This window comes from Onthophagus taurus, chromosome 5, assembly GCF_036711975.1.
Source record: "Onthophagus taurus isolate NC chromosome 5, IU_Otau_3.0, whole genome shotgun sequence".
Taxonomy (NCBI): Eukaryota; Metazoa; Arthropoda; class Insecta; order Coleoptera; family Scarabaeidae; genus Onthophagus; species Onthophagus taurus.
In genome coordinates, this window is record NC_091970.1 from 7,993,900 (window position 1) to 8,020,442 (window position 26,543).

Genomic DNA, 26,543 nt, shown 5'->3' on the forward strand with positions numbered 1-26,543 from the left:
TTATCGAAACATAACCCCACTTTTTTTTTATTGGGAATTTGCGGCGATTCATCAAAATAAAGTAAGTTCACTAATTATACTATTTATGAATTTGTTGGTTAAAACTTTTACTATTTCTAAGTATTTTTACAAGCAATTATTTTAATGTTTCAAAATTAATTAATCAAATTTAATGAAAGAATTAAAAGTTTACTAAAATTAATTACTTACAATGAAACAAGAATTAGAATTTAATTAATTTTCGCATTTCCGCCTGTTCTTTTCTTTGTTTGATTTTGGATCATTACCTAATAGTAACATCTGGCGCGTATTTCTCTAACATTTACAAAGTCAATTGGGCTTTACCTCTTTCTTTATCGCATTTACATTACTTTACCATGGCTGATAAGCTCGCAAAAACCTTAGTACGCCATAATATCGAATTGAATCGATCGAAAACGTAGAAGGGCTTCGAACCTTAGGATTTCCTTTGGATTTTTTAGTACTTAATATTTTACTGCAAAAGATCTCTCTAAAAAAGCTCTTTCGAAATTCCGACGTTTCTTGAAGGGCACGCAAAACATAGAAAACATGTGGAAAATGAAATTTTCTACTTTTAGGTCTAGTGTTAGTTCTAGTTTTATATCATTAAGACGAAGACTAGACCTAGAACTAGAATTATTCAGCTAAACCTGAATGTTTCTAGTTCTAAATCTATGAACTCAACTTACCCTTAAAATGACTTATTATAATATACCCAGGACATATTCAAAATCAAACATGCACCTTATAATAAAGTTATAATAATAAATTAATAATGAAAATACAATTATATACAAGTATATTTAAAAATTAAACCTTCGTCATTTGGTTATTTTAAATATACCAACACCTTTCTTTCCAGTTTTTCCTTCATTTTTCACTCCAGGTCCTAATAACATACAAGCTTTATCCTCTTCGTGCGGGGAAGAACTTTCATTTGAAGCACCAATATTTCTTTTAAACTGCAATTTTTGTTTGATTGCTTGTGATAAAATAACTTTTCGACTATCGTTATTAATAGCCATTAATAAATCTAACCAAGTCCAAGTGACATTGTGATATTCCAACGTGGGAATGATAAGGGAAAAATCTCGGATATCCTCAAGATTTTTTTCTTTATTTCCTTTGTAACTAACTCTAACCGGAACTTCGGGAATTTTAATATAAATAAATAACTTATTTTTTTCAGCCCGTTCCTTCATTTTCTCAACATCATCAACGGGAATGTAAAAATTCGAATCCCGGCTTCGTTTCGTAGACGATCTTAACTTTTTATTTTTAGTGAAAGGCTCCGCGGGTTGTTGTTCGATATCTTCCCCACGATCAGCTTCGATATTATCCGGATCCCTTTCGGGAAAACAAAATTTCAACATGGTGTTATAAAACTTCTTAGTTAAACCGATCGTTAATGGAACAACGTTTATCTCAAAATGTTCTTTAACGGAAATCCCTCCAACGGGGGGTTTTTCCCTACAAAATATTCGCACAACCCTTTTATGCTCAACGGGCATATTGCTTTGAATTTCAGTTGGGCAAAGAACTTCTTTATATATTTGATTAGGTAACAAATTCGTCATGCGTAAATAACCTAATTCGAGGAGATGTTCAACGGAATCATCACTTTTCGATGTTTTCGTATAAAGAAAATTACTTAGAACTAAATCGGCAATTCCAATTTGCCCATCAGCCTCGGTTAGTCTCCATTGGGCGTGTTTAAAAAAAATTTCGTTCGCTTTTACGATTATTAAGGGTTTATCACTACGTAAAGTGGCTAAACGATTATTTGCAAGCAATTGGGATTCTTTATAACAAGATAACATCATGTCTAATTCCTCACTGTGAGCGTTTAATTGATTTTTGCACTCATAAACTAAGCTTTCTAACGATTCCATTTCTTTTAAAATTTCTTTGTTTAATGGATCTTCCAATAAAGTTTTATGAACCAAATACGTCTCTTTTTCTAGTCGTCTTAATTTACTCATTGTTGATCTTATTTGGGTTTGCAAATTTTGAATGGGACGACGTTGATCTTCAATACTATGTAATTGCAATTGAAATCGCATTCGCGCTAATCGTTCCGATGCTTCTTTTCGATGGGGTTCAACGTATAATAATAAATTATTTACTATATCCAATAACATGGTATACTACAACATTTAATTAGTGTTAATGATTCAGTAAGGTTAAGTTACGAGCGTAGCGAGTTAATTAATAATAATATAATACTTTGTCCACGACTACTATTGATATTGATTCCATAAATTATTATTTTTTTAAATAAATTTTTGAATAAAGTTTAAACGTCAATGTGACATAAATTCAATGTTACCAACTTCACAATTTGTCAAAATTAAATGTCAATTTTATGAAACGTTTTGTTTTAAGAAAATTAATTAGTTTTCCGTTGATTATCTTTTCAACAAAATAGAGAATATAAATCATTGAAAAATCACCCAATTCTATCACTGGCAAACTTTAAGAAAGTCTAATAAAGCAGTCAATTTAATAAATATTCTCGAATGAAATCTGTAATACCGACCCGACCGACCACTATATCTATTCGGTAAGACTACAATATTAAATTTCGACTTTTGACACATTAAAAGTGAGGTTAGATTTTTATATTAAAATAGGTGTCATTAATGAATGATTTTATATACATTTATAAATCATATAAATACACGATCGACGGAAAAAGGATATTGTTTTTGAATAGTTTAAAAAGTCCTAAAAAAATTATTTGACGTTTCAAATAATTATTATTAGTCTGTCAAATTGATTTGTCCTTTTGTATTAAAAAACTCATTTATAAAGTATATATTTGCACGGAACTTTTGTAACAAAACAATACGATTTCCCCCCTCCACTCGTACTCAGCAGAAAATTTCATATAAAAGTTGTTCTAAATTAAATTCTAAAACGATTTTCTCAATAAAAATATGTATAAAAATATACATACACAAATTTTTTTGAGATTATGTTCCTAATTATTGATCAAATCAAAAAGTTTTATTAACAATATTTGTTTAGAATTACTTCAGGAACAGTGTTTGTTAATACAATTTTTTGCTAACTTGAAATTTTAATTTCCCTCTGAATAGTATGCTATCAAAATTAATTATCTCAATAATTATTGTTTCTATCAAAAAATGTTTTAAATAAAATTTGTTTCAATTTCGATTTTGAATCAATTATCTTAATAAAAAAAATTTACATTTCTATTAATTAAGCATCCAAGTGTAATTATGTATAAAAACGGAAAAATTATTATTTTGAGGTTATCTCCTTAATTATTGATTAAATCAAAAAATTTTGTTAACAATGTTTGTTAAGAATTGCTTCAGGAACAGTCTTTGTTAAAACAATTTTTTTTTAACTTGAAATTTTAATTTCCCACTGAACAGCATGCTACAAAAATTAATATTTTTGAGGTTATATCCTTATTGTTGATTTAATCAAAAAATGTTGTTAACAAATTTTGTTTAGAATTACTTCAGGAACAGTGTTTGTTAATACAATTTTTTGCTAACTTGAAATTTTAATTTCCCTCTGAATAGTATGCTATCAAAATTAATTATCTCAATAATTATTGTTTCTATCAAAAAATGTTTTAAATAAAATTTGTTTCAATTTCGATTTTGAATCAATTATCTTAATAAAAAAAATTTACATTTCTATTAATTAAGCATCCAAGTGTAATTATGTATAAAAACGGAAAAATTATTATTTTGAGGTTATCTCCTTAATTATTGATTAAATCAAAAAATTTTGTTAACAATGTTTGTTAAGAATTGCTTCAGGAACAATGTTTATTAAAACAATTTTTTTCTAACTTGAAATTTTAATTTCCCACTGAACAGTATGCTACAAAAATTAATATTTTTGAGGTTATATCCTTATTGTTGATTTAATCAAAAAATGTTGTTAACAAATTTTGTTTAGAATTACTTCAGGAACAGTGTTTGTTAATACAATTTTTTGCTATCTTGAAATTTTAATTTCCCTCTGAATAGTATGCTATCAAAATTAATTATCTCAATAATTATTGTTTCTATCAAAAAATGTTTTAAATAAAATTTGTTTCAATTTCGATTTTGAATCAATTATCTGAATAAAAAAATTTTACATCTCTATTAATTAAGCATCTAAGTATAATTATGTATAAACATGGAAAAATTATTATTTTGAGGTTATCTCCTTAATTATTGATTAAATCAAAAAATTTTGTTAACAATGTTTGTTAAGAATTGCTTCAGGAACAATGTTTATTAAAACAATTTTTTTCTAACTTGAAATTTTAATTTCCCACTGAACAGTATGCTACAAAAATTAATATTTTTGAGGTTATATCCTTATTGTTGATTTAATCAAAAAATGTTGTTAACAAATTTTGTTTAGAATTACTTCAGGAACAGTGTTTGTTAATACAATTTTTTGCTAACTTGAAATTTTAATTTCCCTCTGAATAGTATGCTATCAAAATTAATTATCTCAATAATTATTGTTTTTATCAAAAAATGTTTTAAATAAAAGTTGTTTCAATTTCGATTTTGAATCAATTATCTGAATAAAAAAATTTTACATCTCTATTAATTAAGCATCTAAGTATAATTATGTATAAACATGGAAAAATTATTATTTTGAGGTTATCTCCTTAATTATTGATTAAATCAAAAAATTTTGTTAACAATGTTTGTTAAGAATTGCTTCAGGAACAATGTTTATTAAAACAATTTTTTTCTAACTTGAAATTTTAATTTCCCACTGAACAGTATGCTACAAAAATTAATATTTTTGAGGTTATATCCTTATTGTTGATTTAATCAAAGAATGTTGTTAACAAATTTTGTTTAGAATTACTTCAGGAACAGTGTTTGTTAATACAATTTTTTGCTAACTTGAAATTTTAATTTCCCTCTGAATAGTATTCTATCAAAATTAATTATCTCAATAATTATTGTTTCTATCAAAAAATGTTTTAAATAAAATTTGTTTCAATTTCGATTATGAATCAATTATCTGAATAAAAAAAATTTACATCTCTATTAATTAAGCATCTAAGTATAATTATGTATAAACATGGACAAATTATTATTTTGAGGTTATCTCCTTAATTATTGATTAAATCAAAAAAATTTGTTAACAATGTTTGTTAAGAATTGCTTCAGGAACAATGTTTGTTAACACAATTTTTTTCTAACTTGAAATTTTAATTTCCCACTGAACAGTATGCTACAAAAATTAATATTTTTGAGGTTATATCCTTATTGTTGATTTAATCAAAAAATGTTGTTAACAAAAATTGTTTAGAATTACTTCAGGAACAGTGTTTGTTAATACAATTTTTTGCTAACTTGAAATTTTAATTTCCCTCTGAATAGTATGCTATCAAAATTAATTATCTCAATAATTATTGTTTTTATCAAAAAATGTTTTAAATAAAATTTGTTTCAATTTCGATTATGAATCAATTATCTTAATAAAAAAAATTTACATTTCTATTAATTAAGCATCCAAGTGTAATTATGTATAAAAACGGAAAAATTATTATTTTGAGGTTATCTCCTTAATTATTGATTAAATCAAAAAATTTTGTTAACAATGTTTGTTAAGAATTGCTTCAGGAACAATGTTTATTAAAACAATTTTTTTCTAACTTGAAATTTTAATTTCCCACTGAACAGTATGCTACAAAAATTAATATTTTTGAGGTTATATCCTTATTGTTGATTTAATCAAAAAATGTTGTTAACAAAATTTGTTTAGAATTACTTCAGGAACAGTGTTTGTTAATACAATTTTTTGCTAACTTGAAATTTTAATTTCCCTCTGAATAGTATTCTATCAAAATTAATTATCTCAATAATTATTGTTTCTATCAAAAAATGTTTTAAATAAAATTTGTTTCAATTTCGATTATGAATCAATTATCTGAATAAAAAAAATTTACATCTCTATTAATTAAGCATCTAAGTATAATTATGTATAAACATGGACAAATTATTATTTTGAGGTTATCTCCTTAATTATTGATTAAATCAAAAAAATTTGTTAACAATGTTTGTTAAGAATTGCTTCAGGAACAATGTTTGTTAACACAATTTTTTTCTAACTTGAAATTTTAATTTCCCACTGAACAGTATGCTACAAAAATTAATATTTTTGAGGTTATATCCTTATTGTTGATTTAATCAAAAAATGTTGTTAACAAAAATTGTTTAGAATTACTTCAGGAACAGTGTTTGTTAATACAATTTTTTGCTAACTTGAAATTTTAATTTCCCTCTGAATAGTATGCTATCAAAATTAATTATCTCAATAATTATTGTTTTTATCAAAAAATGTTTTAAATAAAATTTGTTTCAATTTCGATTATGAATCAATTATCTTAATAAAAAAAATTTACATTTCTATTAATTAAGCATCCAAGTGTAATTATGTATAAAAACGGAAAAATTATTATTTTGAGGTTATCTCCTTAATTATTGATTAAATCAAAAAATTTTGTTAACAATGTTTGTTAAGAATTGCTTCAGGAACAATGTTTATTAAAACAATTTTTTTCTAACTTGAAATTTTAATTTCCCACTGAACAGTATGCTACAAAAATTAATATTTTTGAGGTTATATCCTTATTGTTGATTTAATCAAAAAATGTTGTTAACAAAATTTGTTTAGAATTACTTCAGGAACAGTGTTTGTTAATACAATTTTTTGCTAACTTGAAATTTTAATTTCCCTCTGAATAGTATGCTATCAAAATTAATTATCTCAATAATTATTTATTGTTTCTATCAAAAAATGTTTTAAATAAAATTTGTTTCAATTTCGATTATGAATCAATTATCTGAATAAAAAAATTTTACATCTCTATTAATTAAGCATCTAAGTATAATTATGTATAAACATGGAAAAATTATTATTTTGAGGTTATCTCCTTAATTATTGATTAAATCAAAAAATTTTGTTAACAATGTTTGTTAAGAATTGCTTCAGGAACAATGTTTATTAAAACAATTTTTTTCTAACTTGAAATTTTAATTTCCCACTGAACAGTATGCTACAAAAATTAATATTTTTGAGGTTATATTCTTATTGTTGATTTAATCAAAAAATGTTGTTAACAAAAATTGTTTAGAATTACTTCAGGAACAGTGTTTGTTAATACAATTTTTTGCTAACTTGAAATTTTAATTTCCCTGTGAATAGTATGCTATCAAAATTAATTATCTCAAAAATTATTGTTTTTATCAAAAAATGTTTTAAATAAAATTTGTTTCAATTTCGATTTTGAATCAATTATCTGAATAAAAAAATTTTACATCTCTATTAATTAAGCATCTAAGTATAATTATGTATAAACATGGAAAAATTATTATTTTGAGGTTATCTCCTTAATTATTGATTAAATCAAAAAATTTTGTTAACAATGTTTGTTAAGAATTGCTTCAGGAACAATGTTTATTAAAACAATTTTTTTCTAACTTGAAATTTTAATTTCCCACTGAACAGTATGCTACAAAAATTAATATTTTTGAGGTTATATTCTTATTGTTGATTTAATCAAAAAATGTTGTTAACAAAAATTGTTTAGAATTACTTCAGGAACAGTGTTTGTTAATACAATTTTTTGCTAACTTGAAATTTTAATTTCCCTGTGAATAGTATGCTATCAAAATTAATTATCTCAAAAATTATTGTTTTTATCAAAAAATGTTTTAAATAAAATTTGTTTCAATTTCGATTTTGAATCAATTATCTGAATAAAAAAATTTTACATCTCTATTAATTAAGCATCTAAGTATAATTATGTATAAACATGGAAAAATTATTATTTTGAGGTTATCTCCTTAATTATTGATTAAATCAAAAAATTTTGTTAACAATGTTTGTTAAGAATTGCTTCAGGAACAATGTTTATTAAAACAATTTTTTTCTAACTTGAAATTTTAATTTCCCACTGAACAGTATGCTACAAAAATTAATATTTTTGAGGTTATATTCTTATTGTTGATTTAATCAAAAAATGTTGTTAACAAAAATTGTTTAGAATTACTTCAGGAACAGTGTTTGTTAATACAATTTTTTGCTAACTTGAAATTTTAATTTCCCTGTGAATAGTATGCTATCAAAATTAATTATCTCAAAAATTATTGTTTTTATCAAAAAATGTTTTAAATAAAATTTGTTTCAATTTCGATTTTGAATCAATTATCTGAATAAAAAAATTTTACATCTCTATTAATTAAGCATCTAAGTATAATTATGTATAAACATGGAAAAATTATTATTTTGAGGTTATCTCCTTAATTATTGATTAAATCAAAAAATTTTGTTAACAATGTTTGTTAAGAATTGCTTCAGGAACAATGTTTATTAAAACAATTTTTTTCTAACTTGAAATTTTAATTTCCCACTGAACAGTATGCTACAAAAATTAATATTTTTGAGGTTATATCCTTATTGTTGATTTAATCAAAAAATGTTGTTAACAAATTTTGTTTAGAATTACTTCAGGAACAGTGTTTGTTAATACAATTTTTTGCTAACTTGAAATTTTAATTTCCCTCTGAATAGTATGCTATCAAAATTAATTATCTCAATAATTATTGTTTCTATCAAAAAATGTTTTAAATAAAATTTGTTTCAATTTCGATTTTGAATCAATTATCTTAATAAAAAAAATTTACATTTCTATTAATTAAGCATCCAAGTGTAATTATGTATAAAAACGAAAAAATTATTATTTTGAGGTTATCTCCTTAATTATTGATTAAATCAAAAAATTTTGTTAACAATGTTTGTTAAGAATTGCTTCAGGAACAATGTTTATTAAAACAATTTTTTTCTAACTTGAAATTTTAATTTCCCACTGAACAGTATGCTACAAAAATTAATATTTTTGAGGTTATATCCTTATTGTTGATTTAATCAAAAAATGTTGTTAACAAAAATTGTTTAGAATTACTTCAGGAACAGTGTTTGTTAATACAATTTTTTGCTAACTTGAAATTTTAATTTCCCTCTGAATAGTATTCTATCAAAATTAATTATCTCAATAATTATTGTTTCTATCAAAAAATGTTTTAAATAAAATTTGTTTCAATTTCCATTATGAATCAATTATCTGAATAAAAAAATTTTACATCTCTATTAATTAAGCATCTAAGTATAATTATGTATAAACATGGAAAAATTATTATTTTGAGGTTATCTCCTTAATTATTGATTAAATCAAAAAATTTTGTTAACAATGTTTGTTAAGAATTGCTTCAGGAACAGTCTTTGTTAAAACAATTTTTTTTTAACTTGAAATTTTAATTTCCCACTGAACAGTATGCTACAAAAATTAATATTTTTGAGGTTATATCCTTATTGTTGATTTAATCAAAAAATGTTGTTAACAAATTTTGTTTAGAATTACTTCAGGAACAGTGTTTGTTAATACAATTTTTTGCTAACTTGAAATTTTAATTTCCCTCTGAATAGTATTCTATCAAAATTAATTATCTCAATAATTATTGTTTCTATCAAAAAATGTTTTAAATAAAATTTGTTTCAATTTCGATTATGAATCAATTATCTGAATAAAAAAATTTTACATCTCTATTAATTAAGCATCTAAGTATAATTATGTATAAACATGGAAAAATTATTATTTTGAGGTTATCTCCTTAATTATTGATTAAATCAAAAAATTTTGTTAACAATGTTTGTTAAGAATTGCTTCAGGAACAATGTTTATTAAAACAATTTTTTTCTAACTTGAAATTTTAATTTCCCACTGAACAGTATGCTACAAAAATTAATATTTTTGAGGTTATATCCTTATTGTTGATTTAATCAAAAAATGTTGTTAACAAAAATTGTTTAGAATTACTTCAGGAACAGTGTTTGTTAATACAATTTTTTGCTAACTTGAAATTTTAATTTCCCTCTGAATAGTATTCTATCAAAATTAATTATCTCAATAATTATTGTTTCTATCAAAAAATGTTTTAAATAAAATTTGTTTCAATTTCCATTATGAATCAATTATCTGAATAAAAAAATTTTACATCTCTATTAATTAAGCATCTAAGTATAATTATGTATAAACATGGAAAAATTATTATTTTGAGGTTATCTCCTTAATTATTGATTAAATCAAAAAATTTTGTTAACAATGTTTGTTAAGAATTGCTTCAGGAACAGTCTTTGTTAAAACAATTTTTTTTTAACTTGAAATTTTAATTTCCCACTGAACAGTATGCTACAAAAATTAATATTTTTGAGGTTATATCCTTATTGTTGATTTAATCAAAAAATGTTGTTAACAAATTTTGTTTAGAATTACTTCAGGAACAGTGTTTGTTAATACAATTTTTTGCTAACTTGAAATTTTAATTTCCCTCTGAATAGTATTCTATCAAAATTAATTATCTCAATAATTATTGTTTTTATCAAAAAATGTTTTAAATAAAATTTGTTTCAATTTCGATTTTGAATCAATTATCTTAATAAAAAAATTTAACATTTCTATTAATTAAGCATCCAAGTGTAATTACACGTTTTTATACATAATTATGTATAAAAACGGAAAAATTATTATTTTGAGGTTATCTCCTTAATTATTGATTAAATCAAAAAATTTTGTTAACAATATTTTTTCAGAATTACACCAGGAACAGTGTTTGTTAAAACAATTTTTTTCTAACTTGAAATTTTAATTTCCCACTGAACAGTATGCTGTTCTTTTAATCACAACGAGTGGAGGGGGGAAATCGTATCGTTTTGTTACAAAAGTTCCGTGCCCTAATTATAAGGTAGTCGTGGATAAATTTATTTATAAGGCGAAAATTAACTTACTTGCAAAGAATTTGTGCAAACATCTAAATCGTGATGCATTAATGTAAAAGCATCGATTGCAGTTTGGCGTTGATCCCAAGGGCTTACATCTTCTTGTGGGGGTGGGGGAACTTCCCCAACAGCTCCCGGATCAACGCTAATATCCCCATAACCCACGTAAAAAAATTCGCATTTACACCGAGATACAATTCTTTGTAATTGAATTGGGGAGTTATCGGCTAAACTGCTTGCTCCAACCGTATCACTAACGACGGCCCCAACTGAAACTCCACTCCCAACCATATTTGGAACCTCCGAAATCATCGCCATTTCGTTTAAACTTGATGAATCTTTTTCTTGGATGTTATCGACCGTTAACCACATGATGTTTTCTAATAAATGAATTCAAGAATCATCATGTCGCTTAATAATCGCAGTTACAAATAAAAATAAAGTGCGGAAAAGTTTAAAACTTACCGAAAAATCATATATTTAGTTAAAACGCATATTTTCGGGTGAAATACGGTTGTTTCTTAGGTTTTCGACGCACAACTTCTATAAATCCCTCAATCCTTAAATTTATTGGTTCCTAAATGCTAGATACAGTTGGCCAAAGACTAGTTATTGCTACCAAAAGATTAAATACTGCTGGTAAAAGACTAAAAACTGTTTTGAAAGAGGAAATACTATTTCAAAAAGTTAGTAGCTAACTTTTTGAAATAGCTTTTAAAATGCTAGATACCGATAGAAAAAGATCACAACTTACTTGGAAAAGACTAGATACTGTTTTCAAAATAATACCTATCGCTTCCAGAACGCTAAACACTCCTATTAAAGGTTTCGACCTACTTGGCCAGGAGAAATACTGCGTCCAAGACTACTTATTGCTTTCAAAGACCTTAATAATTGTTTGGAAAAGAGATATGCTCTCCAAAAAGCTACCTACTGTTTCCAAAATGCTACATACTGGTGGAAAAGATTACAATCTGCTTGGAGAAGATTATATAGTGCTAACAAACAATTACAAATTGATTGGAAAGACAAGATACTGTTTCCAAAAGACTATTAACTACATTCAGAATGCTAAATTTTGTTGGAAAGACTATTTAATGCTGCCAAAACACTATTATGTGCTTGGAACTACTCTTCTGTTGAGTGATATCTTTCTGTGTCCCCTCCTCCTGGTCGACTTCCGGTTATAAATATAAACTTTCATTTTATTAAATTCTTAATCTTTACGAAAAATTCTTTAAAATGAGTCCAAACTCGACTATTTTATCTCAAAAAATAACAAAGATACAACGATAAATTTAAAGTTAACAAAGTGAAGTTGGCAACGAAATGTTAAAAATGTTCATTTTTGAGATAATCCCATCGTGTTTGGCATCATTCTAAAGGATTTTTCGCAAAGATTATGAATATAACAAAATTGATGTTGATATTTCAAACCGGAAGTACCCCGTATTTCGATTATTTTTAATGTTGAATGTTTTTTTTTGTAATATTCATTAAAATAAATACAAATATAGCATGATTAACTTAAAAATAACCTTTAATGGTCGACTTCCGGTTATAAATATTAACTTTAATTTTATTAAATTCTTAATCTTTACGAAAAATCCTTTAAAATGAGTCCAAACTCGACTATTTTATCTCAAAAAATAACAAAGATACAACAAAAAGTTGATAAATTTAAAGTTAACAAAGTGAAGTTGGCAATGAAATGTTAAAAATGTTCATTTTTGAGATAATCCCATCGTGTTTGGGCTCATTTTAAAGGATTTTTCGCAAAGATTATGAATATAACAAAATTGAAGTTGATATTTCAAACCGGAAGTACCCCGTATTTCGATTATTTTTAATGTTGAATGTTTTTTTTGTAATATTCATTAAAATAAATACAAATATAGTATGATTAACTTAAAAATAACCTTTAATGGTCGACTTCCGGTTATAAATATTAACTTTAATTTTTTTAAATTTTTAATCTTTATGAAAAATCCTTTAAAATGAGTTCAAACTCGACTATTTTATCTCAAAAAATAAGAAAGATACAACAAAAAGTTGATAAATTTAAAGTTAATAAAGTGAAGTTGGCAACGAAATGTTAAAAATGTTCATTTTTGAGATAATCCCATCGTGTTTGGTCTCACTTTAAAGGATTTTTCGTAAAGATTATGAATATAACAAAATTGAAGCTGATATTTAAAACCGGAAGTACCCCGTATTTCGATTATTTTTAAAGTTGAATGTTTTTTTTTTAATATTCATCAAACATTTATTAAAATAAATGCAAATGTGGCATGATTAATTAAAAATAACCTTTAATGGTCGACTTCCGGTTATAAATATCAACTTTAATTTTATTAAATTCTTAATGTTGACGAAAAATCATTTAAAATGAGTCCAAACTCGACTATTTTACCTCAAAAAATAACAAAGTTATCACAAAAAAATGATAAATTTAAAGTCAACAAAGTGAAGTTGGCAATGAAATGTTAAAAATGTTCATTTTTGAGATAATCCCATCGTGTTTGGCCTCATTTTAAAGGATTTTTCGCAAAGATTATGAATATAACAAAATTGAAGTTGATATTTCAAACCGGAAGTACCCCGTATTTCGATTATTTTTAATGTTGAATGTTTTTTTTTGTAATATTCATTAAACAGTCATTAAAATAAATACAAATATAGCATGATTCACTTAAAAATAACCTTTAATGGTCGACTTCCGGTTATAAATATCAATTTTAATTTTATTAAATTCTTAATTTTTACGAAAAATCCTTTAAAATGAGTCCAAACTCGACTATTTTATCTCAAAAAATAACAAAGCTACAACGATAAATTTGAAGTTAACAAAGTGAAGTTGGCAACGAAATGTTAAAAATGTTCATTTTTGAGATAATCCCATCGTGTTTGGGCTCATTTTAAAGGATTTTTCGTAAAGATTATGAATATAACAAAATTGAAGTTGATTTTTCAAACCGGAAGTACCCCGTATTTCGATTATTTTTAATGTTGAATGTTTTTTTTGTAATATTCATTAAAATAAATACAAATATAGCATGATTAACTTAAAAATAACCTTTAATGGTCGACTTCCGGTTATAAATATTAACTTTAATTTTTTTAAATTTTTAATCTTTACGAAAAATCCTTTAAAATTAGTTCAAACTCGACTATTTTATCTCAAAAAATAAGAAAGATACCAAAAAAGTTGATAAATTTAAAGTTAACAAAGTGAAGTTGGCAACGAAATGTTAAAAATGTTCATTTTTGAGATAATCCCATCGTGTTTGGCCTCATTTTAAAGGATTTTTCGTAAAGATTATGAATATAAGAAAATTAAAGTTGATCTGAAGGCGTAAACTCGAAACTTTCTAGTTCTAGGTCTAGTGTTAGTTCTAGTTTTAATTATTATTCAACGCTAGATTGTTGTATATTTTTATTGAAGTAGTTGATAGGTTAAATATACGTATTAGAAAAGTACGTATATTAATTAACCCGAGTCTAGTGTTAGTTCTAGTATTAACACAGAGTCTATTGACACACAGTCTATCTAACGACTAATAGTCAGTCGTTATGCATCGAAAGCCTAAGAAAAACAAAGGTGTTTCATCCATAAATATACGTTCTAATTTCACCTAATTTAGTGAAAATAACTTTACTTTTAAGTTTATCAGATTGATTTTGTGCGTGGCTATAAAATAAACAATTTCTAGGTTAGGCGTTGACCGGTTTAATAGGAATTGATTCTATTGATTTTTCGGTATGTTTTTGAATTCTTCCAAACATAACGTTTATAATACAAATATGAATTAAATACCGTTTAATGTGTCGTTTTCCCCCGCATTTACCGTAGCGTAATATTGCAAACATTCCAAATTCCCCACCCAAGTCGTTTTGGAAACCAAGGTACGTTCTTTCCATGCCGGGCGATGGATTCTTTGTACAATTTCAGCTTTCGCAGCGCTTAAAATAACGTATCCTTTCGTTTCACAACCTTTCAGTAACACTTGGGCGTTAACCAAAGCAACTAAAAATTATTTAACTTAAAAATATTTTGAATGTCAAATAAACGTCAAAAAAAAAATTAGTACCAACTTAAATTTAGTAAATTTTTTTTTAATTAATTATATGAATGGTAATAAGTAATAATAAACATAATTAATTTATTATGTTTTTAAATTTAATATTAGAATTATTTGAATGCGTTTGATATTAAATTAAAAAAATATTCTAAATAAATGATTTTTTTTAATTTAATTAATTTGACGTAAACGTCAAATTAATCAAGATAACCTTAAAATATTAAAATTAACTTACTTTGCCAATTTTTATGTTGTACATCATCCTCTTGACACGCTTGAAGCCCCTGTAAATTTTGTTGTCTCGTAGCCGATGATAAATCATCGCTAAATACAACCGCTTTATTTTCGGCTTCTGCGATTAATTGTTGAAGCATATTAACGGCATGCACGGACTGTAATTTAGTTAATGGTGATGGTGTGTCTTGTAGCGATTGTGCTTGAATGGATTGAATCGTCGCGTTTGGAGGGGTTCCCGGCCCCTCTTGATTATTAATCCGTTTTTTAAGCGGTGTTGTGTTTGTTTCTTTCCGGAAACCTTTTAAAGCTTCCGTCGATAAATTTTTTTTCATTTGCTACAACAATAAATAAATAAAATTTATTTTAAAACGTTTTATGATTTTATACTTTGCTTTTAACGAACGTATCGAAAAGGGTAAACGCTACGTTTCGATTACTTTTAGTCCAAGCACCTTTTAAATCGTAAACAACCAATCGATGGGTTGGGGTGTCTTTGTTTTTTTCACCGACATGTTCTCGATTTGGAACGACGGTTTCTCTTCCATACGAAACTTTAGCTACCGATAAGCAGTAACATTTCTCAACGGGTAATCGGAAACTCTTTTCGGTTTCGGGATCATCTTGTAAAGCGCTTTTTAACCAGATTTCTGAGTCGTTTAATTCCGAATTCATGTAAACGATGGACCATTCCGCTTTAGGACGATGCTTTAACCCATCATCAATCGGAATTAACGATAAAGAATGTTCCGAACACAGTGATAATCGCCCACCGAGTAATTCGCAACCTCTTTGCATCGCAAACGACATCCAATAACAAACTTGGAATTTATGAATGCTCATTCTGAGATGGAGCTTTTTATAGTGTCGGCTTAATTGGACTTTTTTCGGCCGAACGTTGTTAAAAATCGGTCCTCGCCGCGTTGGGCGAGTTATTCCAGATAAAATTAATTTTAAATTCTCAAACCAACGCAAGGTACTCCCAAAAAGTAATAAAACTGGGATATCAGCGTTCGTTGGGGATTGATTCGAAATTGATTTTGTCTCCAAAGTTATTGCTAAATTTACGTTTTGTGATCGGAATGCTCTAAATGAATCGTGAACCTAAAACAAATTACTTAATTATTACCAAATAAATAATAAATCAATTAATTAACTTGATTAATTGAATATTCCGGAATTTTGTTTGGAGCGCAATAAATAACGTTGTGGTGATCGTTCGGATTCGCAAGACACAACCAAGAAATATCAACTATTAACTTCATATTTGGTAAATGTAAAAGGTTGCAATCATCGTATTTAGAAGCCGTTCTCACGTAAATATTAAAATCTCCTTTAAATAAGAACCTAGCTAAACAAAAAATAGATATTATTATTTATATAGGAGCATATAATGAGATACTTTGTCCACGACTACTATTGAAATTGATAAATTCATTTTTATAAGTTTTTGAATAGAGTTTAAACGTCAATGTGACACAAATTCAATGTTACCAACTTCACAACAATTTTTTAACCTTAGTTTTAACAAATGTCAAATTTATTAAGCGATTTTTAAAAATATATATAAAATGAATGGCTCATCTTGGAAACTTTAAATTTGGTATGAGATAACCTCAAACATTCTTTTATAACCTCAATGAGGTTCGTTCCTTAATTCCAAGCCGTTTAGGAGAAATTAATTTATTTGGATAACCTCACTTTCAATAAACGTCAATTTAAATGAAATATTTTAAATATATATATAAAATTAATGGCTCATCCTGGAAGCTTTAAATTTGGTATAATACAACCTCAAACATTCCTTTATAACCTCAAAAAGTTTCATTTCTTAAGTCCTAACCGTATTGGAGAAAAAAATTTTTTTTAACCTCACGATAAACGTCAAATTTATCAACGATTTTTAAACATGTATATCAAATGAATGGTTCGTTCTGCAAAGTTCAAATTTGGTATAACATGACTTCAAACGTTAATTTATAACCTCAAAAAGTTTCGTTTCTTAATTCCTAGTCGTTCGGGAGAGAACAATTTTCTCTTCAACCTCACTTTCAATAAACGTCAATTTAAATTTGCGATTATCAAAAATGTTTATAAAATGAATCATTGATCTTGAAACTTTAAAATTTGGTATAATACAACCTCAAACATTCCTTTATAACCTCAAAAAGTTTCATTTCTGAAGTCCTAACCGTATTGGAGAAAAAAAATTTTTTTTAACCTTACTTACGATAAACGTCAAATTTAATCAGCGATTTTTAAAAATATATATTACATGAACGGTTCATCTTGGAAAGTTCAAATTTGGGACAACCTAACTTGAAACGTTAATTTATAACCTCAAAAAGATTCCTTTCTTAATTCCTAGTCGTTTGGGAGAGATCAATTTTCTCTTCAACCTCACTTTCAATAAACGTCAATTTAAATTTGTGATTTTCAAAAATGTTTATAAAATGAATCATTGATCTTGGAACTTTAAAATTTGGTATAATACAACCTCAAACATTCCTTTATAACCTCAAAAAGTTTCATTTCTGAAGTCCTAACCGTATTGGAGAAAAAAATTTTTTTTTAACCTCACTTGCGCTAAACGTCAAATTTAATCAGCGATTTTTAAAAATATATATCACATGAACGGTTCATCTTGGAAAGTTCAAATTTGGGATAAGCTAACTTGAAACGTTAATTTATAACCTCAAAAAGTTTCGTTTCTTAATTCCTAGTCGTTTGGGAGAGATCAATTTTCTCTTCAACCTCACTTTTAATAAACGTCAATTTAAATAAGCAATTTTCAAAAATGTTTATAAAATGAATCATTGAACTTGAAACTTTAAAATTTGGTATAATACAACCTCAAACATTCCTTTATAACCTCAAAAAGTTTCATTTCTTAAGTCCTAACCGTATTGGAGAAAAAAAATTTTTTTTAACCTCACTTACGATAAACGTCAAATTTAATCAGCGATTTTTAAAAATATATATCACATGAACGGTTCATCTTGGAAAGTTCAAATTTGAGATAAGCTAACTTGAAACGTTAATTTATAACCTCAAAAAGTTTCGTTTCTTAATTCCTAGTCGTTTTGGAGAGAACAATTTTCTCTTCAACCTCACTTTTAATAAACATCAATTTAAATAAGCAATTTTCAAAAATGTTTATAAAATGAATCAATGATCTTGGAACTTTAAAATTTGGCATAATACAACCTCAAACATTCCTTTATAACCTCAAAAAGTTTCATTTCTGAAGTCCTAACCGTATTGGAGAAAAAAAATTTTTTTTAACCTCACTTACGATAAACGTCAAATTTAATCAGCGATTTTTAAAAATATATATCACATGAACGGTTCATCTTGGAAAGTTCAAATTTGAGATAAGCTAACTTGAAACGTTAATTTATAACCTCAAAAAGTTTCGTTTCTTAATTCCTAGTCGTTTGGGAGAGAACAATTTTTTCTTTAATAAACGTCAATTTAAATTTCCGATTTTCAAAAATGTATATAAAGTGTATTATTAATTTTGGAACTTTAAAATTTGGTATAATACAACCTCAAACATTCCTTTATAACCTCAAAAAGTTTCATTTCTTAAGTCCTAACCGTTTTGGAGAAAACAAATTTTTTTTAACCTCACTTACGATAAACGTCAAATTTATCAACAATTTTTAAACATGTATATAAAATGAATGGTTCATTCTGAAAAGTTCAAATTTGATATAACATAACATCAAACGTTAATTTATAACCTCAAAAAGTTTTGTTTCTTAATTCCTAGTCGTTTTGGAGAGAACAATTTTTTCTTTAATAAACGTCAATTTAAATTTGCGATTTTCAAAAATGTATATAAAGTGTATTATTGATTTTGGAACTTTAAAATTTGGTGTAATACAACCTCAAACATTCCTTTATAAGCTCAAAAAGTTAAATTTTTTAAATTCTAACCATTGTGGAGAAAAAAATTTTTTTTAACCTCATTTATTTTATTAAATAAATTTTTGAATAAAGTTTAAACGTCAATGTGACACAAATTCAATGTTACCAACAGTAACCAACTTCACAACAATATGTCAAAATTAAATATCAATTTTATGAAACTTCATGTTTTTTACGAAAATTAATTAATTTATGCTTAAAACATACTAAAAAAGGAATTTGTTTACGTTTATTTAATGTGAAACCTTTAGAAAGTTCTAAAAAATTAAATTAAATTGACGTTTTTTGAAATTTTGACGTTTCAAATATTAGATTACCTGTGAATGTAATGATTATTCACTCTGTGAAAAATGACTACCCTTTTCTTTTAGAAAACTCATTTATAAGATATATTCGTTTTTCTTCTATAACACCTGTCAAATTGTTGTAAAGTTGGCAAAATTGACAGGGAGTTTTGTTTTATCATGCTTTGAAAATAATATGTCACGCTGACGTTTATTTGAGCTTTCGTTATTCGACTTTTTGAATAAGAATGAAATAAAAAGTGAAAAAGACAGGTTTACTGTACTATGCAGGTTACACAGGTGGCTTTTTAGAAAATTTTTTTAGTATTTTAACCTCAACTATTTAGTATTAATAATATCAACAGAAACCCTAAAAAATTTACCTTGACAAGTATTATAGAAAAAAAAATGGCCTATATATATTATTAGTAGTCATGGACAAAATGATTTAATTTAATTTTAATTAAAATAATTCACCATTAGTCCAATCCATGATAAGTTTATTCCAAGTTAATTCCATCTCTTCCGTTGTATTATAAGGGTCCAAAGAAGCATGCAAAAGGACGGTAAGTTGTTGCATAACAACCGTAAATCTTCCATGGAACAACAATCTCATTTTATCCCAAAATGGGAGTCGTGGAGATGGATCTTTCGATGGTGGGAAAATCTTATCGAAGCTTAAATCGCATTGCGCAAGAACCGGTTCCCAACACGGCCCAAATGCGTAACTATAATATTTAATTTCGCAACTCAAATCGTGGTAAAATTTCAAAGGTTGCATCCCCCGCTCGATTTCAACGGTTCCATAAGGTTCCCCTAAATCTAACGAGACGGTTCTTATCGCTCTCCGCGGCGACATTTGTTCAGCCCCGGCTAATTGGCCGCACATACAAAAATCTTTAATATCAAGAAGCGGTTGTGGGAAATCCCTCAATTGAATTTTCCATTCATCACACGTCCACGAAATCACTCGACACCACAAAGTTGAAAATTCAAGCCCATCTTCCGGCCACGGCGAATCTGAATCGATTGTTTGAATGATTCGAATTACATTTTCAGTACCATGTATTGATGGATCAGCTAAAATCTATTAAAAATAATTTGTTTGGTTGTAATTAACAAACATTAATTGATTAAATCACCATCAATTCCAAATTGGTCATACTACAAGCGAAAAGTCGAGTTCGTGGAGGGGCCGCACTTAATTGTTTCGAACGCTGCACGTAAATTTCCGCATTTTTCTTTTTTAAATTTGCGTAAAGCTCTTCAACTTTCGTCGCGGGAAGATGTAGATGAGTTTTGCGAAGTTCATCAACCTAAAATTAATCATTTTTAAAATACGAAAATTATTAAATTAGGTTATATTATGTAAAAATTTCAAAAAACGTCAATTTAATTTAATTTTTTTTGGATTTTCTTACCGATTAACATTAAAGAAACGTAAATAAATTCCTTTTTTCGTATGATTTAAGCATAAATTAATCGTAAAAAAATATGACGTTTCATAAAATTGACATTTAATTTTGACAAATTGTTGTGAAGTTGGTTACAGTTGTCTTACAATTAGTTCTAATGATAGTTCTAGTGTAAAACCAGAACTAACACTAGACCTAGAATTAGAAAATATCGGTCAAGTTTTGAGGTGTCCCAGAAGTCATAACAATATAATCACGAATAAAAAAAAAACTAAAAAAAAATAACTTAAAAATTTTGACGTTTCTTATATTGTGATTAATAAATCATAGATGGCGCCAACTTCGTTTACAAGAAACCTTGGTTTCCATGGAGATTCATTGCTACAATTACTACAATAAAATTAGACGCCGATTAAAGTAAATGATGCGATTTTTAATCGATAAAAGAAGAAATAATCGTTTAAATAACGAAATTCGTTCTTTAAAATTAGAAAAATACATCCGATTCATATATTCATGAGTTTCCACCTAAAATATTCCCAGGTAACTATAAAACTTTGTTATTAAAGAAATTTAATACTTATTTCTATCAAATCAGGCTGTTAAAACGCTAAATTAGGGTCGTGGTGTAATTTCTGGAATGTTATTAAAGTTGGATTTATTTACTAGAGGAGTTAATGCAAAAAGCAGCGAAATTGATTGGAGTTGCTACGCTTTAAATTCCAGGTATTTATTTATTCTTTCTAATTCTTTATTTAATTAGTATATTTGTAATAATTAATATTTATTTATTGATAACCTCAAAATTTTGACATTTCTTATATTGTGATTAATAAATCGAAAAGGGCGCCACAATCAAAACTTCGTTGATAAGAAACTTTGGTTACCATGGAGATTCTTAAAAACTTTGTTATTAAAGAAATTTAATACTTATATCGTACATATCAGCCTGTTAAAACGTTAAATTAGGTTCGTAGCGTAATTTTTGGTATGTAATGTAAAGTTTGGAAGGTTATGAGTGGCCTCTAAACAAAAAAGATAACCTTAAAAATTTGACGTTTCTATGTTGTGATTAATAAATCAGAGATGGCGTTCTAGTTCAATAAGAATTAACAATAATCTAGCGCTGAATAACAATTAAAACTAGAACTAACACTAGTTAAATCTAGTTCTAGATAAATGTTTAAAATTTTAGTTAAATAATGGCCCCCCATAAAAAATTTCTTACCTTATCATTCAACATTTTCCTTCTTTTTAAACTCTCATTAAATTCATCAACTAATAACTCAAAATTTTCTCGGAGTTTAACTTCAAAAGGATCATCGCTTGTTTCAAAGATAAATTCTTTTATGTTAATTAAGAGATCGCTGGGTAACGGGCTATCGTTGGTGAATTTCTTCTTCTTCATTCCATGTACTTGTTTTAACCATTTAAAGATTGAAATAAACTCGTTTTGTATGGCATCTGCGTAATTGTGTTCGTAGGGAAAACAAAATCTAAATAAATTAACGTTGACACTCCACACTTTATTCCATGGCAAAACGAAATACTCATTTTCGTTTCTTTCTTCGCGAATCGTGGTGTTATCTAAAACTCTGTGCAAGTCTAATCCTTGTATAGTGAAGATATCGGCCCCATCTATCGAGATAATCGCGGTGTTGTTCATAACCGATAAATTATCATCTTTATAAATAACAGACATGTCACTTAAAGCCACTTTAACACTGTGCTTTTCAGAAATTTCGATGTAAAAAGCACTAACTCCAAAAACGTGGATGTTAAAAACTTTTAAATTCGTTTTAGTTGGAATCGTTTTCTTCGTGCCCAATTCAAAACGAATGTTTTCAATGCAAGTTTGAATTTCTTGCGTCAACGTAAATAACCTCAAATGAAAATTGCACGACCAATAAGCTCCAATTTCCTCCAACAATTCAATTCGTGTCTCAGCTAGTTCTTTAGCCGTGGATGTATCGACATGGGCAGATTTTATGTACATTTTAAAATTGGTTATTTCCTCACTTTTTTGACAGGTGTAAAATGGCTCGTTGTTTTTAACAGAAAGTAGTTTAAAATGTTCTATGTTTGTAAAGGAAGATTTTTTGAACTTTTCCATTTGAATCATGTTCAAACGCATTATAATGTATTCTAAAAACATATTAATTGATTGGGTGAAATCTAAATTCATTGATTTACCATCATTTTCCGATTGTAAAAAGAAATTTAAATGCGACAGGGTTAACGTTAAGCATGGATTAAATTTTTGGGTTGATTTTGTGGGTTGTTTATCGTTAAAATTAATCCCGTAATCTTTGATGCACCTAAAAATAAAGTTTTTTATGATTTGGGATTTTATTTTATAGGGGTTTACTTTAAGCTAAAAAGGATGTAATTTCCCAGCATTTTGGACCATTCCAAACGAAGGGTATCTAGCATTGATTCAATTTTGATGTCTTTTAGGGTTGTTGAGCAGGTTATGAGGATCATCCCTACGTAGAGGGGGGTTCCCCAATAATGCAAACTTTTTAATCGGCCATCATTGAAATTTCTTTCGTAAAAACTCTCGTTAAAGCTCCAAAAAATCGATTCGAAAAGTAATTCCGTTTTCCAATGACGATCAGAAACCAAGCTTTTAGGTAAAATGCTTTGGGCGCAGCTATCTGAAACATTAATTTTAATCCCTTACTGTATGATTTTTTATATTTAATTAAAAATAAGTCTATTACACTATTAACCTACTGAGAAGCTCACAAAACTATTGAGAATAATATTCTCAATTCTCAATTGTATACATATTAGGTTCGTTCCAACCGCACAAATTTGACTCGTCGTGTACGCGTACACGACTAGTACAGGACTTTTTTCTGCGCATGTTCGTCCGTGGACACGTTCCTGTACGCGTACATTTCGTCACCGCTGTTGGAACGGTTTTCAATTTCTATGTACGTTTTATATCCAACCCTGCCGATAGTTAGCGCTGCAACCACAATTTACCATTTCAAACGAAATCCATTTAATCATTTTTTTAACAATAATGAACTAAAGTAGCATTAATTACAAATGTAAAAAAAGCGTAATAACCCCATAATAACCCTTACTAGAAAAATGAAATAAAAATATGCATGTTTTTTCACTTTTTTGATTAAGTTGTCTATGAAACTTATCATAAAACATACATATAAAATAAAAGTTCTTAACAATTTGTTAAACAAAACACCAGAAACATGTAAAAGAGTAGAGAATAATCCAAATCCAAATGTATAGGTGTCCAAATTTCGATGGGTTTGCAGGGTATCTCAGTTATTATGAAAGATAGAGATGAAAGATTTTGTGAAACTTACAATGGCGCAAACCAAATTTTCATAGCCCTCTTCGTTTTTGATGAGTGTTTGATATTTACGATTTTCAGACACCTCCTGTATCTCGGCTATCCGGAAACTTAGTAGAAAAGTAAAAACGGGTTCTACTAGATTTTTTCACGTGGAATCCAATGGTGCACGTAGAATTTTTCTAGTCATTACGGTTTTTGAGTTTTTGAGACAACTCAAATACTGTATACTCAACTTCTAAAATACTTAACTCTTAATAACTCAAAAACCGTGACGACTAGAAAAATTCTACGTGCACCATTAGATTCTACGTGAAAAAATCTATTAGAACCCGTTTTTACGTTTCCGGATAGCCGAGATACAGGAGGTGTCTGAAAATCGTAAATTTGGAAACACTCCCTGTATATCAAAAACGAAGAGGGCTATGAAAATTTGGTTTGCGCCATTGTAAGCTTCACAAAAAAGTAGCTCAGGTTCGCGAAAGCCGCAACTTTCTATCTTTCATAATAACTGAGATACCCTACAAACCCATCGAAATTTGGACACCCTGTACAGGGTCTGTCACGACGAGCTGAGTCTATATGTATATGCCAAACTACCTGCACTATTTTTGTGAAAATTTGCATATGGGTTTACCCGAAGTTCTCGTTTCAGCTCAAATATTTTCAGATTTCTCCAACTTCCGGTTATATCGGAAATGGACCCCAACTTCGTTATTTTAACAACTTTTATTGAATTTTCGAGATCCCCGCCAAATTTTAATACAATTTGATATAAGTCATCATATGTCTTTCATGTCATTTTTCAATTATTTCAGTCTTTTCGAAAATTTTGGCAGATGCAACCCTTCACAATAAATATAATTTTTCGAAATTACGGTCGAGTCCGGCCAAATATTGTCAAAGTTTGCACAGAGACGACCCACAGCTTACATAATACTTGAAAAGCAACCCCAAATTGGGGTTGCCATTTAAAAAGATGAAATTTTCGAGATAGGGAAATTCGGGGCAAATTTCTGACAACTCTGTATAATTTTTCAAAAAACTTTTAAAGGGTTATGTAACCTATGGGTCCTCTCTGTGCAAACCCTGAGAATATTTGGCCGGACTCCTGTAATTTCGAAAAATTACTTTCATTATGAAGGGTTGCATCTGCCATAATTTTCGAAAAAACTGAAATAATTCATAAATGGTGCACTCTAGACATATGATGACTTGTATCAAATTGTATTAAAATTTAGTGTGGATCTCAAAAATTCTATAAAAATTGGTGCATTCCATTTAAAATAACGAAGTTGGGTCCATTTCCGGTATAACCGGAAGTTGGAGAAAACTGAAAATATTTTAGCTGAAACGAGCACCTCGGATAAACGCTATATACAAATTTTCAGAGAAATAGTGCCAGTAGTTTGCCACATAGATATAGACTCAGCTCGTCGTGACAGACACGCTTGATGGTAAAGATACCCATAAGAGATACAAACAGACCGGCTGCACAATTGGAAATGAGTTATGCGCTGTTATGCGCAACCGCTAAAGAACGTGACAAACCGTACACCGTCGAAACCAGGTACGCATTTGACTTGTCGCGGACGCGTACATGAACGCGTCCGACGCTCGTTGGAACTCATGACAACTTGTCGCCGACCAGTCCGCGGCACGTCCACGGGTCGGATGGAACAGCACTTTTCAACTGCGCAGGCTGGTGACTGTCAATTGGCAGTCAAAAGTGCGGTTGGAACGAACCTATTATGTATACAATTGCTCTTTTTTGAAAGTATTTCGAAAAAAGCTTTATGTCACAAATTGTAGAGGTTGCCAAATAAGCGTGCAAAGTACTGTATCTAGGAAACTACTCATTGTAGAGACTTGCGGTAAAAAATTTATTAACTAAAGTGGCTAAGAGAAAATGCTGGAAATTATTTTCAGGTTTCTAAGATGGCCGCTAGGGGGTGCAAGCGCCATCTTGAATTAGAAAATGCAGATTTTCAAGGAATTCCGTTATATTAACATAAAAAAAAAGGTATTATGCCTTTTAAAGCTTATATAAATTATAGTTTTTTTATCGCTTTTGAGAACATTCCTAATTCTATTAGTTTTTAGTCCATTTAGAAGCGAAAATTTGGCACATTGACAAAAATAAACATAGTTTTAAACATTAATTACAAAACTATTTTCCTATTTTCCATGTCTTGTCTGATTGTAGGTTGAGTTTGAAACACCATTAATAACACCACCCATAAACAAATATTCAAACAAGTTAAGTGTGTAAAATCGGTAACTGATTGCCCAACTGATCAAAACCATTGAATTTTCTCATTAAATCTTCTTTCACCGATATTTTAAATTAGGAACATGATATCGACGCCCGGCTTTTACTGGCTTGTTTGGGCTTCATTTTGCTATGTTT

At 27.7% G+C, this 26,543-nt stretch overlaps 2 protein-coding genes across 3 annotated transcripts in view; one reads left to right on the forward strand and one right to left on the reverse strand.

The window, feature by feature from the left end:
• Positions 1-766: 766 nt before the first annotated feature.
• LOC111415802 (bridge-like lipid transfer protein family member hobbit) overlaps positions 767-26,543 on the reverse strand; it is a 56,180-nt gene continuing 30,403 nt past the window's right edge. For both annotated transcript variants that reach the window (XM_071196070.1, XM_023047670.2), the window contains exons 6-16: positions 23,177-23,465; positions 23,002-23,126; positions 22,037-22,953; positions 20,536-20,709; positions 19,871-20,480; positions 16,334-16,527; positions 15,567-16,280; positions 15,178-15,514; positions 14,678-14,887; positions 10,870-11,240; positions 767-2,168 (exon numbers count right to left, since the gene is read on the reverse strand). In XM_071196070.1, the coding sequence (XP_071052171.1) occupies positions 843-2,168; positions 10,870-11,240; positions 14,678-14,887; positions 15,178-15,514; positions 15,567-16,280; positions 16,334-16,527; positions 19,871-20,480; positions 20,536-20,709; positions 22,037-22,953; positions 23,002-23,126; positions 23,177-23,465 (5,267 nt within the window). In that variant the 3' untranslated portion in view covers positions 767-842. The remainder of the gene's footprint in view (positions 2,169-10,869; positions 11,241-14,677; positions 14,888-15,177; positions 15,515-15,566; positions 16,281-16,333; positions 16,528-19,870; positions 20,481-20,535; positions 20,710-22,036; positions 22,954-23,001; positions 23,127-23,176; positions 23,466-26,543) is intronic.
• LOC111415804 (uncharacterized) overlaps positions 21,139-26,543 on the forward strand; it is a 34,985-nt gene continuing 29,580 nt past the window's right edge. Inside the window, exons 1-2 of the mRNA XM_023047676.2 lie at positions 21,139-21,351; positions 21,407-21,534. Coding sequence (XP_022903444.2) covers positions 21,449-21,534 — 86 coding nt within the window. The 5' untranslated portion in view covers positions 21,139-21,351; positions 21,407-21,448. The remainder of the gene's footprint in view (positions 21,352-21,406; positions 21,535-26,543) is intronic.